This window comes from Prunus dulcis, chromosome 1, assembly GCF_902201215.1.
Source record: "Prunus dulcis chromosome 1, ALMONDv2, whole genome shotgun sequence".
Lineage (NCBI taxonomy): Eukaryota > Viridiplantae > Streptophyta > Magnoliopsida > Rosales > Rosaceae > Prunus > Prunus dulcis.
In genome coordinates, this window is record NC_047650.1 from 18,165,293 (window position 1) to 18,179,993 (window position 14,701).

Genomic DNA, 14,701 nt, shown 5'->3' on the forward strand with positions numbered 1-14,701 from the left:
TATTTGGATAGCTGCAGAATAGATTTGATATAGCAATGCAGCAACAACCATATGTTTTACTTGATCATTAGCTGCCTGCGCCGGAAGATAGAAGCACGAAACGTGTGACGAGGGATACAAAGAAAAATACATGAAATCAAGTAATTATGATTACTCTTTCATTCCCCAATACATACAAAAAATAACAGAAAGAATTTTATTTCCTACTTTCAACAGGACAGCTAAGTCATGCCTTAGCCTAGCTATGCAAAGGAAAAAAATTAAACCAAGCATGAAATACTAAAACATAAGGGTAAAAGAAAAACTGACATCTGCATAAACAATTAGATCCCCTGCAGTTTTTGAGATGAGAAAGGTGGGTCAACTCCAATTTTGTTGTCTGGAGGTCAGGATTTGGTTTGAGAAATTCCAGCCGCATTGGGAGGCTGGATGCTGGTTTGAGTACCGATCAGAAGAAGCCCATTTGAAAACAAAGACCAAAATGCGGAAGGCAGATCATGATTGCATCTGATGGGGTGGGATGCCCACATGGGTTGCTAGCTCCTCATTCACTTTCACTGGAAGCGGTGGCATCTGCTTCATTACGTCTGGCATGTCATTCAAGCTGCAGAGAAATTTGGAAATTAAATGGATGAATTTATATGTAAATGTAATAAGTCAGCACACATCAATGTTCATATTTTTAACAGAAAATGAGATCAGTGGAGGCATTTTCTACTCTTTTGCACAACACAGATAAGTCAGCAATTGTCGCTGGGGAAGTCTTGGAAACAATGCAATGACACAAGTTTAGTAACTGAACATTCAAGAATTCACGTTGTACACTCGAACCAATTGTATTGCATTAGAAATGTTGATCAGATGGAGCAATCATTTTAATCTATAAAGAATTTGTGAAGTGAATGCAAATAGTTTAAAATGATCAAAAAAACAACTAGCTGATCACGGGGATTTTGAGAACTTGTGCATTTGTAGACCAAGGTTCAATAATCAAGGTCATTTTGATACAGCCTACATACATAATGGCAAAGGTCAAACTATGTAAATCCATGGGCACAAGTGCCCATCATTGACAAGATAAATAAAGTCATGAATGCCAAACATGACAATCCTCATATTTCTTCTTCTCTTTTGTTAATGAGCTCTGAATTCATTAATTTAGGAAACATGTGGCTTACTAAGCTAGTAGAAAGAACCACAGTGGCAACAAACATAGGCATGTCATATTGTCAATTTCTGTTCTTACAACAGAAAATACATAAATATAAAATATGTGATTTGCGTGCACATGGAAAGAATATAAGGGAAACAAAAAAGAATAATAAAAAACCATGCAATTGCAAAGAAAAAGGAAATGCGTCAAGTGATCCCAATTTCAACTTATAATGACAGAAAACATATATAAACAAAGTTCATAGCATACTCATTCATAATTTTGAGGATGTTATCTCGAGTTTGGCAGAAGAGGTTGATGTTCTCCTGTATCTGAAAAAACAGATGGACAAAATGACTCATTTCAATTACAAAAGCATCAAGAATGTATCTGAGAGGGCATTATTGCCAAGACATTATATCATTCTTTAGCTCAAGTCATTTCTTAAAATTTATATAAATAAGTTGTTCATAAATACCATTAACATAAAGAAACACTGACTGATTTTAAAGCAAACAATGGCTACCCATAGCAGATACGTTTTGTTATGGTGGAGTGTCATTAATTCAAGCTGAATGTAAAGTATATTCGTAAATATCCATTAAAAAGTAAGTGCATTATCTGCATTAAAAATTGCGGAAACGGTCGGATAGCATTTTAAAGAGAAAAACATAAAGTGATCCTCCAATTCATCAACCAGATGGCTGAGCCATCCATTAGAAACAATTGCAACATCTGAATAAAAAGTTGTATCTTATGTTATTAGATTCAAATACAATGTTAAGGAGAAAACTGAGGCAAATGTCTCGACTACAAGCATCTCTTTAGCCATGAGTGTCATCAGAAATTAGGAAGAGCGCATTTCTGCTACTTTTCTAGACTGTAATGATGTCTCCTAATGATCTGCTGATGTGAGGGATATATTTTGTCATCATGTTGTAGTTGGCTGATGGTTTGGGTTTTCATTTTTGCTTTAGAGGACAAACTGTCCTCTGTATAGTACAATCTCCTTTTATTAATAAAGTCTTGTTTCTAAAAGAAAAAAAATAAATTTGAGGCAAATGCCTTGAGTATGTCTAATGCTATAACAAATATAATTACTGGGTTGTGCTGCTTATTATTTAGAAATTACCAAGAAATGGAAGCCAATATTCATCACTGACACATAAAAAGCATACACAATTGCAAAACTTTTAGCTTTGAGATTTTCCTGATACCATCTGGCTTTCAGATAAATTAATAGCTAGAATGACAGGAAACAAATGCATAATGACAGCTCTCTACCTGGAAAGCTGCAAGGTTCGCAGAAATTTGATTCAGGGCTTGTGCATTTTGCTCCAGAAGCTCTCCTGTAATACCACCAATGGCTGCAAACAGAACAAGCAATTTTTAAACAAACCATTACAACAGTACCTTCAAAGAGGAAGCTCTAGATATCAGAAACCCAAATAATTGCAAGGCAAACAACCTCCATCCAAGTCCATAACATCAGCAGCAGTCAATGGTAATAAGTGGAAACTATATACTGTTCATTCACTTTCAAAGCTTGTAAGGTAAACCATCTAGGCTAATAGTACATGATTGATTGAAAGATTAAAACAAATACACTTTAGAAATTTGAAATGACATAATTCATGATACCTAAGTCATTGATAATATGATATAGAGAAACTGAGAGACCATGAATATAAGACTTTACAAAAATAGACCTAAAATACACATGTTAAGTTCAATGGCTCTTGCTATTATCAAAATAATAAATGAATCTTTTCTCCTTTCCAGTCTACCACAATCATAAATAAAATAAGTGAATAACCAAAGACCTACAGAAGTCATTTTGAACTCTTTTATACCTAAATGCCCTACAAGAAAACAATACAGGTTGAGTAGCTAAACAAGAAATCCAGAGGGGTCCTCAACTTCCAGTATCCAGATGTATGCATTCAACTTCCACTGGAATAAAATTAACCAAGTCAGTGAATACTCCCAAACAAATAAAAGATACAGTGAATACTGCCAGTCTGGTTGTTTGTGTCCAATATCTAAATGAAGTCAAAGGCCAGGGAAGGATGTTTTTGATTGGTAGGAAACAGCATTATAAGGCATTCAATCTGAATGGAAATGATTGAATCGGAACACACACAAACTTCATAAAGTTGACCCCATAAAGGCTTGCCTTGGCTTCTGGAATTAAGAGTCAGGCTTGTTTTGGTTTATCTGAAACCAGCTCCATTCAAACACTCATTATTGTATTTCTCCACCATTATTTTTCAAGAAAGCTCTAAGTTCAAGGATTTCATGGCTATCCTATGTCACATATGCTCTGAGACTATGTAATTCAAGATTCATGAAAATTTAAATATGTCAATTAAGCTTCTTAACAGATATTTGACTACTTATGGCTAACCTGACATGATTGACAACATTTTAGCCTTAATTAGCCAGGGATCCATTGAGAAACCGTAATTTACATACAAAAGCTACTCCAACTCATAAACACAGATTCTTATGAAATATAAGCAAAGGGCACATCAGCACAGTGACCACAATTAGAGGCACATATTTGGGCCTGCATGATAAAGATTTTACTAAAATCAAAATACCTTAAGTGATAATTCTTTCTCATGCGGTTAGGGATTCAGAAAATAATGCCAAAAACAATATGTATGTGGGAATGGGTGTGTAGATCCAAGTAAATAATGTATTAATAAATGAATTTACCTTAGGCACAAGATGTATAAACACGCCAAAGTTCGATCAAAATATATTTAAACCTGTGCATAATAGGTTTAGAAAGTATACAACCACACCTTTGTATGAGATGCCATCATCATTGTCCATAGTAACCATTGGGGGAGCATAGGGAGCAACATTGGGCCGGCCAGCAAAGTTAGATGGCTTTGCTGAAGTATCAATTACTCTCTCCTGAGAAACAAATACAAAGACATTCCACGAACATTTGTAACACAGGAAGCAGGTAAACAAACATAAATTAGAAGAAAAGGTGCAACATGAAATTTATGATGTTTAACAAATAGTGAATCGGGGGAAATCCATGACCAAGACAAGAATAAGAAAAACTACTCATTTTTGCTTATTGGAGTGGGAACACAAAGTAATACGATACTTCAGCTGGATAAAATACTACATTTCTAAGTTTACAGTGTTTGTTTACAAGTTAAAACAACAATCAGCCCTTCTAAGGCACTGCTACTGGAAACTATGAACTAGAATCCTAGGAGCAGATTTCATCATCAGCTTTAAAATGAGATCCAATTATGATTTCTAACACTTTATTTTTGGTTACATAAGCTTCTAAAAATTTTCTACAAGATATTGCTAAGACGTAGCAAAATTTGTTGCATCTGATTTCTTTTTCATTCTTCCATTGGCTATCTATGCACGTAAAGGAAATTAAGGAGTATGGAAATTTGGTACATTTTCTGAAGTATATCGGCCTATCAGACAATAGAATATGCAATTACATAATTTTCGTTTTTGTCAAAGTTGTTAGAATACTATTATTATTATTGTCATTCTAGACTAGGATTATTATTATAAATATCTATTTCATGGATTTGGATGTTTGGAAATGCTTTGCGCAAGCCTAGACACTCTTTATAATGTTTGGTTGAAACAGAAAAAAAAGCCCTTTTCTGGGGTTAAAGAACTATGAGTTCTGAAAAAAGTACCTAACAGGTGATCTTTCATGAAGGACTACCAGTTCTATGTAGTATTAACAAAAGCGCGCTACTGAATAAAATGCTTAATATAGAAGCCCTCGCGAACAAAAACATTGCTAAAGTTAAGTGGCTGATTAGAGAACCCTAAACCTATTCTCTAATCTCCCTTTCTATTCTCCTGAAATCAAAATTTTATTACGACTTAGCAAGTGAATTGCATAACTTCAACACCAAAAAAAAAAAAAAAAAAAACAGATTTAGGGAGCTAATGTAAGTAAATGACAAAAACAGCTTCACTTCTGTTCTGTCACAGGGGCATGACAAATTAGACTATGTCATACAACTTTATAGAATCAGAAAACTGTAATAGACAGTTAAATAATAATAAATTAAATAAAGAAACCCAGCCCCTTTATTTAATGCCCATGAGCCTTGGCCCAAGTGGCATACAATGGACTGAGGGTAGAGAACATACCTTTTTATCTTTGCTTTTCCTTGTTAAGTTATGTTCTTCCTTCCTTCTCTTGCTGTTTTCCTTTTTCTGGAAAGGAAGTGAACCAAGAAAACAATCAAAATACAGTTTTGAAATGGTAAAGAATATTTCAAACAGGTACTAGCTTAAGTAAGATGCTAATGTGTTCGCAATATTTGTAGCTTGTTTACACCTACAAGCTACAAAAATTTATGCTTCTCACAACTGGTATACTAGGGAAGATTCTCTGTTAAATATATAGGGAAGATTCTCTGTTACTTGCTGAACATTGCAGCAGTTTTTTGGTTTTCCAATACTTTACTATGTCACGTGGTTAGCAACATATATAATACATATTCTCCACAGTTCCAGTCACTAGATTATAAAATTGTGATGTCAAAGTTGAAAAGATATAATTATGGACCTTGCAAATGATAATTATGAAAATATGATTTAATAATTGCAAAAGTAATTCTTTTCTAGGACTGGGGAGAAAACAGAGCATATCATGACGCATTGACAAAAACAGGCTCAGGTCACAATTTGGTAGCTCATGTCACTTTCCTTGCTCACAAAAATGAATTGCGACCAGAATTACCAAGGGCCATCCACAAAAACACAAGGTTATCGAGTTAAAAAGATATTTCCAAGACAAATTTAAATGACTGGTTTGAGCCTTGCATTTTTCTTGGAAGGGAAGTAAAAGATCCCCAAGGAAACATACATCATCATGGCTCATTTCATGGATCCTAATCAAGAATAGCCTACAAATTTTGGGCACTAATTAAGAAAAAGTAATTAAGCTTACAGTCATCCATCTGCAACGCAATGCTACATCTCGGACAGTCTTATTCTGCAGCTGCATAGCTATCTTTGCATACCGGATTATGTTTGATTCTGTTGAATATCTGCGAGGTAAATATTAAGACAATATAATTAGATAAACTCATTAATAACGGGAATCAGAAGAAAGAAAGGAAGAAAGGTACATGAGAAGTTTATTCCAAAGCACAAAATAAAGTTTCTGAAAAGTGAACACAACAATCATATAGACAGCAACTTACATATCTTTCTTATTTTTTTCCTGGTCTGGACCAACTTACGTGTCTATCCATATGGGTTTTCACCATAAATATTCATCAGTTCTAATGATAAGAAAGGTACTAAGAACCATATCTGTGAAGATTTGAAATCTTAAACACATGGACATACATCGCCAGAGACTTGGGTAAGGAAATAAATTACAACCCTCATTCAATTAATGGTGGTATATAGACAAACATGGCAATTTTCATACATATTTGGAAAGCATTAACAAAAAGCAAACATCCATGTGATGCACCTTTCTTTGTTTCCTTCTGTTTATCCAAAGATAAAATTTTTTTGAATCATTGGGAGATTTTAAGAACCATAAAACCCGAATTGGTTAAATCAGTTGGCAGGGAAGTTTAATGCTCACTTTACGATTAATTAGACACTGCGAAATATTGGGCCCTTCCTAAATCCAATTGGTACATGAATGTGAAATGATACCATTACCTAACTAAGATTTCATTCATCATATATGCAGAAGCTTAGAAAGTTTTATTGGTTCTTGAATTTGTCCTAATCTCAAAGTTTATTTGTTTTTGAATTTGTTCTAATCTCTTTCTAACCAATCTAAGTTCTATTTGGTGAATGCGGAATGAATATAACACTGAAGCTACCATCCATGAGCCATCTTCAATTTCTAAGTCAGCTTGGCCAATGTTGTTAACCAAATGTCACAAGAAATTGGCTCCAAGTTAGAAAAATAAAATAAAAACCAATATAAGAATTTCTTCAAAGTGCATATCATATATGTATAATTGGGTGCAAATTCATGATTAAACAAAAATGAAGTTAATCAGTTTTCATGTCAGTGATGAGATGATCTCAGTGATTTTGATTTTTTTTATTTTAAATAAGAAACTTCCACTGAAATCACCAAGTGCACGACCCTTACCAAACCAATAACAACTAAAGAGACTAAAAGTAGAAAACAAGGAATCAACAAATATGTCATAAAGAAAAACAAACATATCAGAAAAGTTATAACTTATATATATATATATAGTGGTGAAAATGGACTTTGGATCTCCATCAAGCTAGATTTTACGTACTCATAAATCCAAATTCCTACTAAACACACTATACTAGCAATAAAAGAGCCAGCTTCAGCACTACCCTATTATATATCCCAAAGAAAACCTCCCTGCTAACTGCAAATATTTCAACTGACATGCAGAAAGACATGAGACCCAAAATTGATCATTTTCAAATTCAAATCCAAGACCAATTTGAATAAACAAAGCTCCCATACTCTTGTCATATCACATTATCAACACTCTAATAAAGTAAATAACGACAGAGCCCGAATGACTAACTATATGGATATGTCAGAACATGTGCATATAATATCGTAACTCATCCACTTAATTCAAAATTCCAACAGGATTTCTTGTTTGACATGTATAACAACATGAGGAACCATTAAAAGCTTCGACAGCTGCCTAACAAGCTCAATTTTCTTTCTTCTTTGAAATGTTGTTGTACTGAAGATACCGTCATATAATGCTAGCATAAACTCGCATACCATCACATGAACATTGAACTACCAGTTTAAGTTCTTTATATGCTACTTAAAACCTGGTTACACCACTCTACAACATACTTAAGTCATATTTGTATTATATCTATTAACCTTTACTCCAAATAATTTATTGCAGGCTCTTCTAAGGCTTTAAATTCCATTAAATAGTACAATAACTGTCTCCACATAATCATAAAATTTCCACACTTCCAAAACCTCCTTTGATATCACATATTGATGGAAATACTAATATGCCATATCATACCAGATACTAAGATATATTTGTAAACAGATTTTAAGGACACCAAGCCTGTTCTATACAAGATAGTAGTATCCACTATCAACCACAGCAGCATTTTTATCAACTCCTACAAGTCACACATATAGAAGAAAAAGAAAGACACAATTAAAAGTATTCAGGACCGAAATTACTTTTAAAAAGAACTGAAGAAAAACCCAAAAAGTTAATTCCGATTCATCTAGAATTCAAAAAGAAAACTAAAAATTCTCAAAAACAGTTGAATGCAAACTCCAAGAACCTCAAAGAGTCCAACAAAACCCCAAAATTTAATACTCACTTGGCGAGCCCATCGTCAAGAATTGCCTGCTCCTCTGCGCTCCAATCCATAGAAATACCAGGGTTGTGTTTCATGGCCATGGCGGCACCGGAACTCTCCGGTGCCGACACCGGCGCGGAGTTTCCGTTACTTGGGTTGGTGCCGTTGAACGACGACGAGGCGTGGCTCGGTTCTTGGTGGTTCCCAGATGGGTTAGCCATAAACAATTCTAGAATTTTGAAAATCAACAAAGTTCTGAATTCCAGCACCGAATCTGAACCAAACCCAGTTCTCAGAATCACGGAATTTGGCCGTTGGTTCCCGCCAATTTCGGTGTCCCTCGACGAAATATCGAAAACCCAGATAGAATATATAATATATTGAAAACGAAAAACAGAGAGATTGGATAAGTGAGAAAGACTGAGAGAATTTACAAAAATCGAATCTTTTTACATGTGAATATACAAAAATATGAGACTGAAGGGAGCTCTACGCAAAGTGAAGTACTGAAAATTGAAGAAAGAGAGATGTACGGAAAATCAAAGGGGGGAGGGTTTTGACGTTTGAAGGTGTATTACATTAATGTTTTAATATATTCTTCTTGCAATATTTATTATTTTTGGGGTTTTCTATTTTCTTTGTTGTTTCTGGGGTTTCTATTTTCCCTTTGTGTCTGGGTTTTCTTTCTACTACTTATTTTTTGGGGTAAAGATTTGGGTTTCTATTTTCTTGCCCTGCAACTTGTTGCACCACAGTCCGCACCGAATAAGGAATATTTTTTTACAGAAAGGAAAGAAAGCGATTGACAAAATCCATTTTCTCTCTCCCTCTCTTCTCTGATGTTTTATTTTTACGAACTCCCACTTTTCTAAAGAGGAAAAATCCCCACGCATAATTTTTAATGTTTTATTTTTGTGAACTCCCTCTTTTTTATGACTCACTTAGCCTAATCAACCACTAGCATCACCACATGTGGACCATACCCCACTCATTGACGGGACCTATCCCGAATTCCTCGTCATCCACAAAGGATCAAATGGTAATTCTAACATCACTCTGATGTCAGGCCCACTTACTAAATAGGAACAAGACTTTCAACCAAAATTTTGACAAAGTCCCCCCTGAAAAACGGACATTTCTCAAATTTTTCAACCTATTAAAATACAATTATATAATCCCAACAAAAGCATACACAATGTAAATTCATGCAGTTTATATAATAGGTCTTCGACCTTACATCCAACCCTATCAAGGGTGATAACAGAGCATATCTAAAGAATTTTAGTTTACAAGCTAAACGAAGTTCAACATAAATAAAAATAGATAAAGATCGTCCTAAGTTGGGGCTCGGAAGTACAAGATTCGGCTTGACCGCTCAGCTCAAGTCAACTACTGCCTGAGAGGTGCTAAACAAAAAATTGTGAGTAGACAAAAACAAAGTTTTGTTATATTTGAAACCAACATATAATAACCCCCACCCCCCCGTTTAGAAAATAATGCTGAAAACAACATGCATTCAAAACCGATGTAGATATACATATATAGCTAAGCCAAAACCAAAGTGAAATCCGTATTCTCGTATTGGTATACTAACACCCATCCCATTTAAAACCTTTCCCATTTTCCCCCACTACTCTCTCGAAACGCGTGCCCATTGGCACGACTAGCGAGAAAGGATCCTCATGGACAAATAAGAAAGAATGTATATATATATATATAAGTATGACCACTACCAAACTTATACCGGAGAAACAATTCAACCGGGGGATTGTTTGACTAGACCACATGGAAGAATCCTCAATTGACCATGTGGCTAGGGAACGAGCCGTCCAACCTAGGGACTGGCTCACCAACATGTACAATAGAATCCTCAATACTCGTACTCTTATGACAAGTCCTATGAGCGCAGACTAACCCTGCTAAGGATCTACGAAACACCCAGTCAAGGGTGCTCGGGTTCCAACATATCCGAGTATCCCAAACTTTCAAGTATCCAATCCAATTATTCCAAAACCGGGGAGGTACATAGGGTAGTGCTAATAGCACTCAAAACTGATTTAAATCACAACCAACTCACATTCCAAAATCCCTTTCCAACAAACCCATGTACCTCACACACATCCAAATATAGATAGTGTTTGTAACAGTTTTGGTAAACGGACCAAAAATTGTCCAAAGGGTTAAAAGAATATTTTAAAGATAAAGCGAGGCCCAGTAATGTTTGTCTTTTCTTAAAAGGTCATCTTTTCCCTAATGGGTCTTTTTTAAGATAAATCGATAAGAAGGCCCAAAATTGTAAAGGATCATATCCTTATTTCGCACTAGAAGCCAAAAATCGATAAACGTGTTTTCTAGGCCCACGTGGGAGGCTAAAGGGAATTATCACATTTAATGACGACTTGACCTCCTTCTCTCCCAGCAAGAAAACAAGTCGTACAGAGGCCACCAAACCCAGAAGGATCAAATTGACAGCCAAGTCTTCAAGTACATCAAATCAAGAGAGCTTTACAAGGAAAACTGACGATTCCCGCCAGAAGTCTTCCATCATTCCTTCTATGAACCGGTTAAGATCAACAAACTAGCAACTGACCTTGAACCACAAGCCAAAGGTCTTGTCGCAGTTTTCATCATTACAGGCTCCTTCCGCTTCTATAAATAAAGAAAGTTTACTTCAGAAGAAGGGGACTATCTCTCCAAAATCAGATGCAACGTCTCAAAAAACATTCAAAGATTCTCAGAACAACAATATGTCTACTTCCTTTAGATAACCAGTTGACAACTCCTGCATTTATCTCTCATTGCTCTGCCATATCCTTGGTATGATTTTCTTTTAAAAGTAATCTATTTCAATTCTTGTAATCACTTAACTGGATTGAGAAATCTCTAGTCTCTCTTTCCTTGCTTTGTAACTCTGATTTAAAGATAATCAATGGATTAAATGAAGAAGGTTCTGTTATTTAGTTTACGATCAAATTAAATATAAGTTGCAGAAGATTCATATTAAATAAGTTCACTTAATCACTCAAAAATGAATTATGGACTATTTTAATACATAAAATTGAATTCCCGCCTTCTTCATTTTATAAAAATCCAAAAGAACCAACGAGTAGGCCCGAAAAAGAGTAGGGGCCCGAAAGAAACAGTAAAAATAGGAGGGATATGACGTTGAGTTGGGCCCGAATTAGCTATTAATCCATCCCAAGGATGACAAAGATATTGAAACTGGTTGATAAACCTCGGACAGGGTCTTACTAACCACAAACTTGGTCTCTCTTTCTTACTTGTCCAGGTATCGCTCATACTTGTCAAGTTGACGCTCGCGAAGGAAAGAATATTGAAGTCCTCTTAATTGAGGCATAGAAAAGAATCAATCCAGGCCAGTACCCCCCTTGGAGCACAATGGCATAAGAAGAAGTCCAGAAAAAGACGCGCGAGTTCCATCAGCATTAATCATTCACAAACATCCATACCATATCTATTGGGCTGGTCATATACCCAATAGTGGCACGCCTACGCAACATTACGAATCAGAATTGAGGAAAGTTGACAGATAGGGCCTCGATCAGGCCTGCTCGCTGTTGGAAAACTGATTCAACTTTCAATTTTGTTCAGAAATTGAAGGAGTCCTCTCCGCGAGCCAAGAGACACCATCCGATCAGGGCACTGGTGTTGATCCAACGAGCCTCTCCGTTCCTCTGAGCAGAGCTAACCCCCGCGGGCAGCGAAAAGGGAAGTCGGACGGAAAAAAGGACCAACGGATAGTACTCTCCAAAAATAGCATATATCAATACAAGATAATCACAATCCGCAAATATCCAATTATATTTCAAATACTTTTATAAAAATATTGTATTTCAACAATTAAATATATAATGACTTCAACAATAAAATAAATCATTATGCGTAGCTTTCCATCTTGAAAATAATGATTATTATTTAAAACAAAGTCCACTCACAAATAATTCAACACTGCTTGACCTTGAGAGGGTCCCGCCTGTTGAATATCTAGGCCGAAGCACCTATTTAAGAATACGAGAGCTATATTAAAATAAAATACTTCGAACGAGAACTTAAAATAAAACCCTAGTTCTCCTGGGATTCCAAGTATGTGAACAACGAATGAGACATTCCTAAGGTCCAACTACGTGTTTCGAATAGTGGAATAACCTTGGAAGATGCTAGGTCAACCGAGTGGTCAAACTTCCCAAACTTGGTCAACTGGGCCCGCGAGGCCCACAACCTCTGATTTCCGATCCAAAAAAGTTCCTGTGGGTGGGTTCAACAAGGTTTACGAGACACGTCCTGCAAGTGTGGTCCAGATCGAGCGGTCAGATCACTCGTGATCGCACGATCGGACGGTCACCGTTTTACGCAAACTTTGTGTCATTGAATCGGAGTATCCGAGACTCCGATTCTCGATCTGCGAATTCCTATACGATCCTAGAGAGACCTAGATCAACATGTTTGGAAATGGAGTCGATCCAACTGTCCGAACATATCGAACCCAGATAACGCCTAATATGTGTAAATTCGATCGACAATCAAAACAGTAACCAAATTCAAATCCGAGCATACCGTCGTGCTCGGAATGACATGTGAAACATTTGAGGACCAAATGGGACACCCAAAAATGGCCTACGGACCGCCACACTGGCCAGCGGAGTGTGGGTGTCTTGAGAAAATTTTGACGGCCGAAAAATTCTCAAACCACCCAATAATACATATACTTATGTGATTAGGACAACTAATGGAGCAACTTTTGTTCTTGGGCCAAGGCCAAAAAGTGACTGAAACTTGTCGAAAACTCGAGCCGAAAACCAGCCAAATCTTTGAATCGTCAAACGAGTTTCAAAACTTCAAAATCAATCCTAACCAACCCAACTATTAGCTAGATCACATTGAAAGGATGAAAAAACATACCTGGATAGACAAAAATGGTGACCAGAATAACCAGAAATTGTGCCATAAATTTCGAAGAGAGGGAGGGGCGGGATAGAGAAAGGGAAGTGAGCTGGTCACTTTGGTGCTAGTCTTGTGACCGGCGGTGGCCGAACTTGGGTGGTGGCCGCTGAAACTAGGTTGTTTCACGAGAGAGAGAGAGAGAGAGAGAGAGAGAGAGAGAGAGAGAGAGAAAGGAATATGAGTTTTAAAAAAATCCAACTTCGAAATATTTACGGTTGTGCCACTACACTTCCATTGATAGAAACTTTTTTGTTAAAACTCCGATTTGAGCCCACTATGTGTCTACAAACTCGTATCGACGCACTCTATGCAACGGTGGCATTCATTTACCCAAAATCATTCCAGGTTAAAAAGTGACCAAAATAACCCTACCATTGAGGGCAAAATTGTAATTTCATAATTCAATAAATTAATTAATTAAAAATGGATAATTAAATGGTTAAAAGTTGGGTCGGGATGTTACACTCATAGCCACGTGCCCAACCGATCAAACCATATGCCTCGAGTTGCTCCACCCTGCATGCCTAGCCAACCACCCCAAGGGACACCTCAGCTAGGAGACTTAGCCGCGAAGAATTACGGACCTCCACATGCCTGGTTACCGTTGGCCCACTTCAAGTACAACACCAATCTTTAAAGACGGAGGTCCAACCCACCTCGAACTCTTGGCTTAGTCACTTCTGCAATCACGTGTTGACAAAGGTCAAGGATTACTAAGAGAGCCATTGCCCTTGGATATCGCGTAAGGCACTCATGACTACCCATGTGTTGACCTCTGATTGGCCTTTGCTCAGACACGATGGGTTACCAAAGCCTAGTTGTTCAGTCTAGTGGGCTTCGCCTCCCTAGGACATACCAGATCGCATTGGCAATATGCCTATAAATAGAGGACTCTCTTGGAAGAAAAGTTGACCAACTCTTCCTTCCACTTAGAATTTCTTTACTCGTGTATACTCAACAAACCACTTATATCATCTTGTTCATATCAATATAAGCATCTCTTACAATCTTTTATGGTGTTATTCCATATCTCAAACTCAATTCACACACTTTGGTCCTACTAACCTTGCATCCCTTATACGGTCAAGGTTCGCATAGACTATTGGTCTCACCAATCACCAAGTTTATTAGAACATATACTGAAATTACCTATAGAATAACTTTGAGTACCCTTTTCCTACCCCATTTTCACAAGCACTTAAGGCTATAAAGAAAAATAAAAGTCTTGAAATTTTGGAGGTTTTTAAACAAGTAAAAATCAAT

The 14,701-nt window shown here is 36.5% G+C and overlaps 1 protein-coding gene across 2 annotated transcripts; it reads right to left on the reverse strand.

The window, feature by feature from the left end:
- On the reverse strand, positions 1-9,362 carry LOC117615279. 2 transcript variants are annotated; one of them, XM_034344335.1, is made up of 7 exons: positions 8,498-9,362; positions 6,117-6,216; positions 5,312-5,377; positions 3,964-4,078; positions 2,438-2,520; positions 1,424-1,485; positions 1-604 (listed from the first exon to the last, which is right to left on the reverse strand). In XM_034344335.1, exons 1-7 carry the CDS (start codon positions 8,695-8,697, stop codon positions 496-498), a joined length of 735 nt encoding a protein of 244 aa, XP_034200226.1. In that variant the 5' UTR covers positions 8,698-9,362; the 3' UTR covers positions 1-495. The 2 variants fall into 2 exon arrangements, with proteins under 2 accessions (XP_034200226.1, XP_034200227.1); XM_034344336.1 differs by lacking the exon at positions 1,424-1,485 and having other exon boundaries at positions 487-604; positions 8,498-9,324.
- Positions 9,363-14,701: the final 5,339 nt, after the last annotated feature.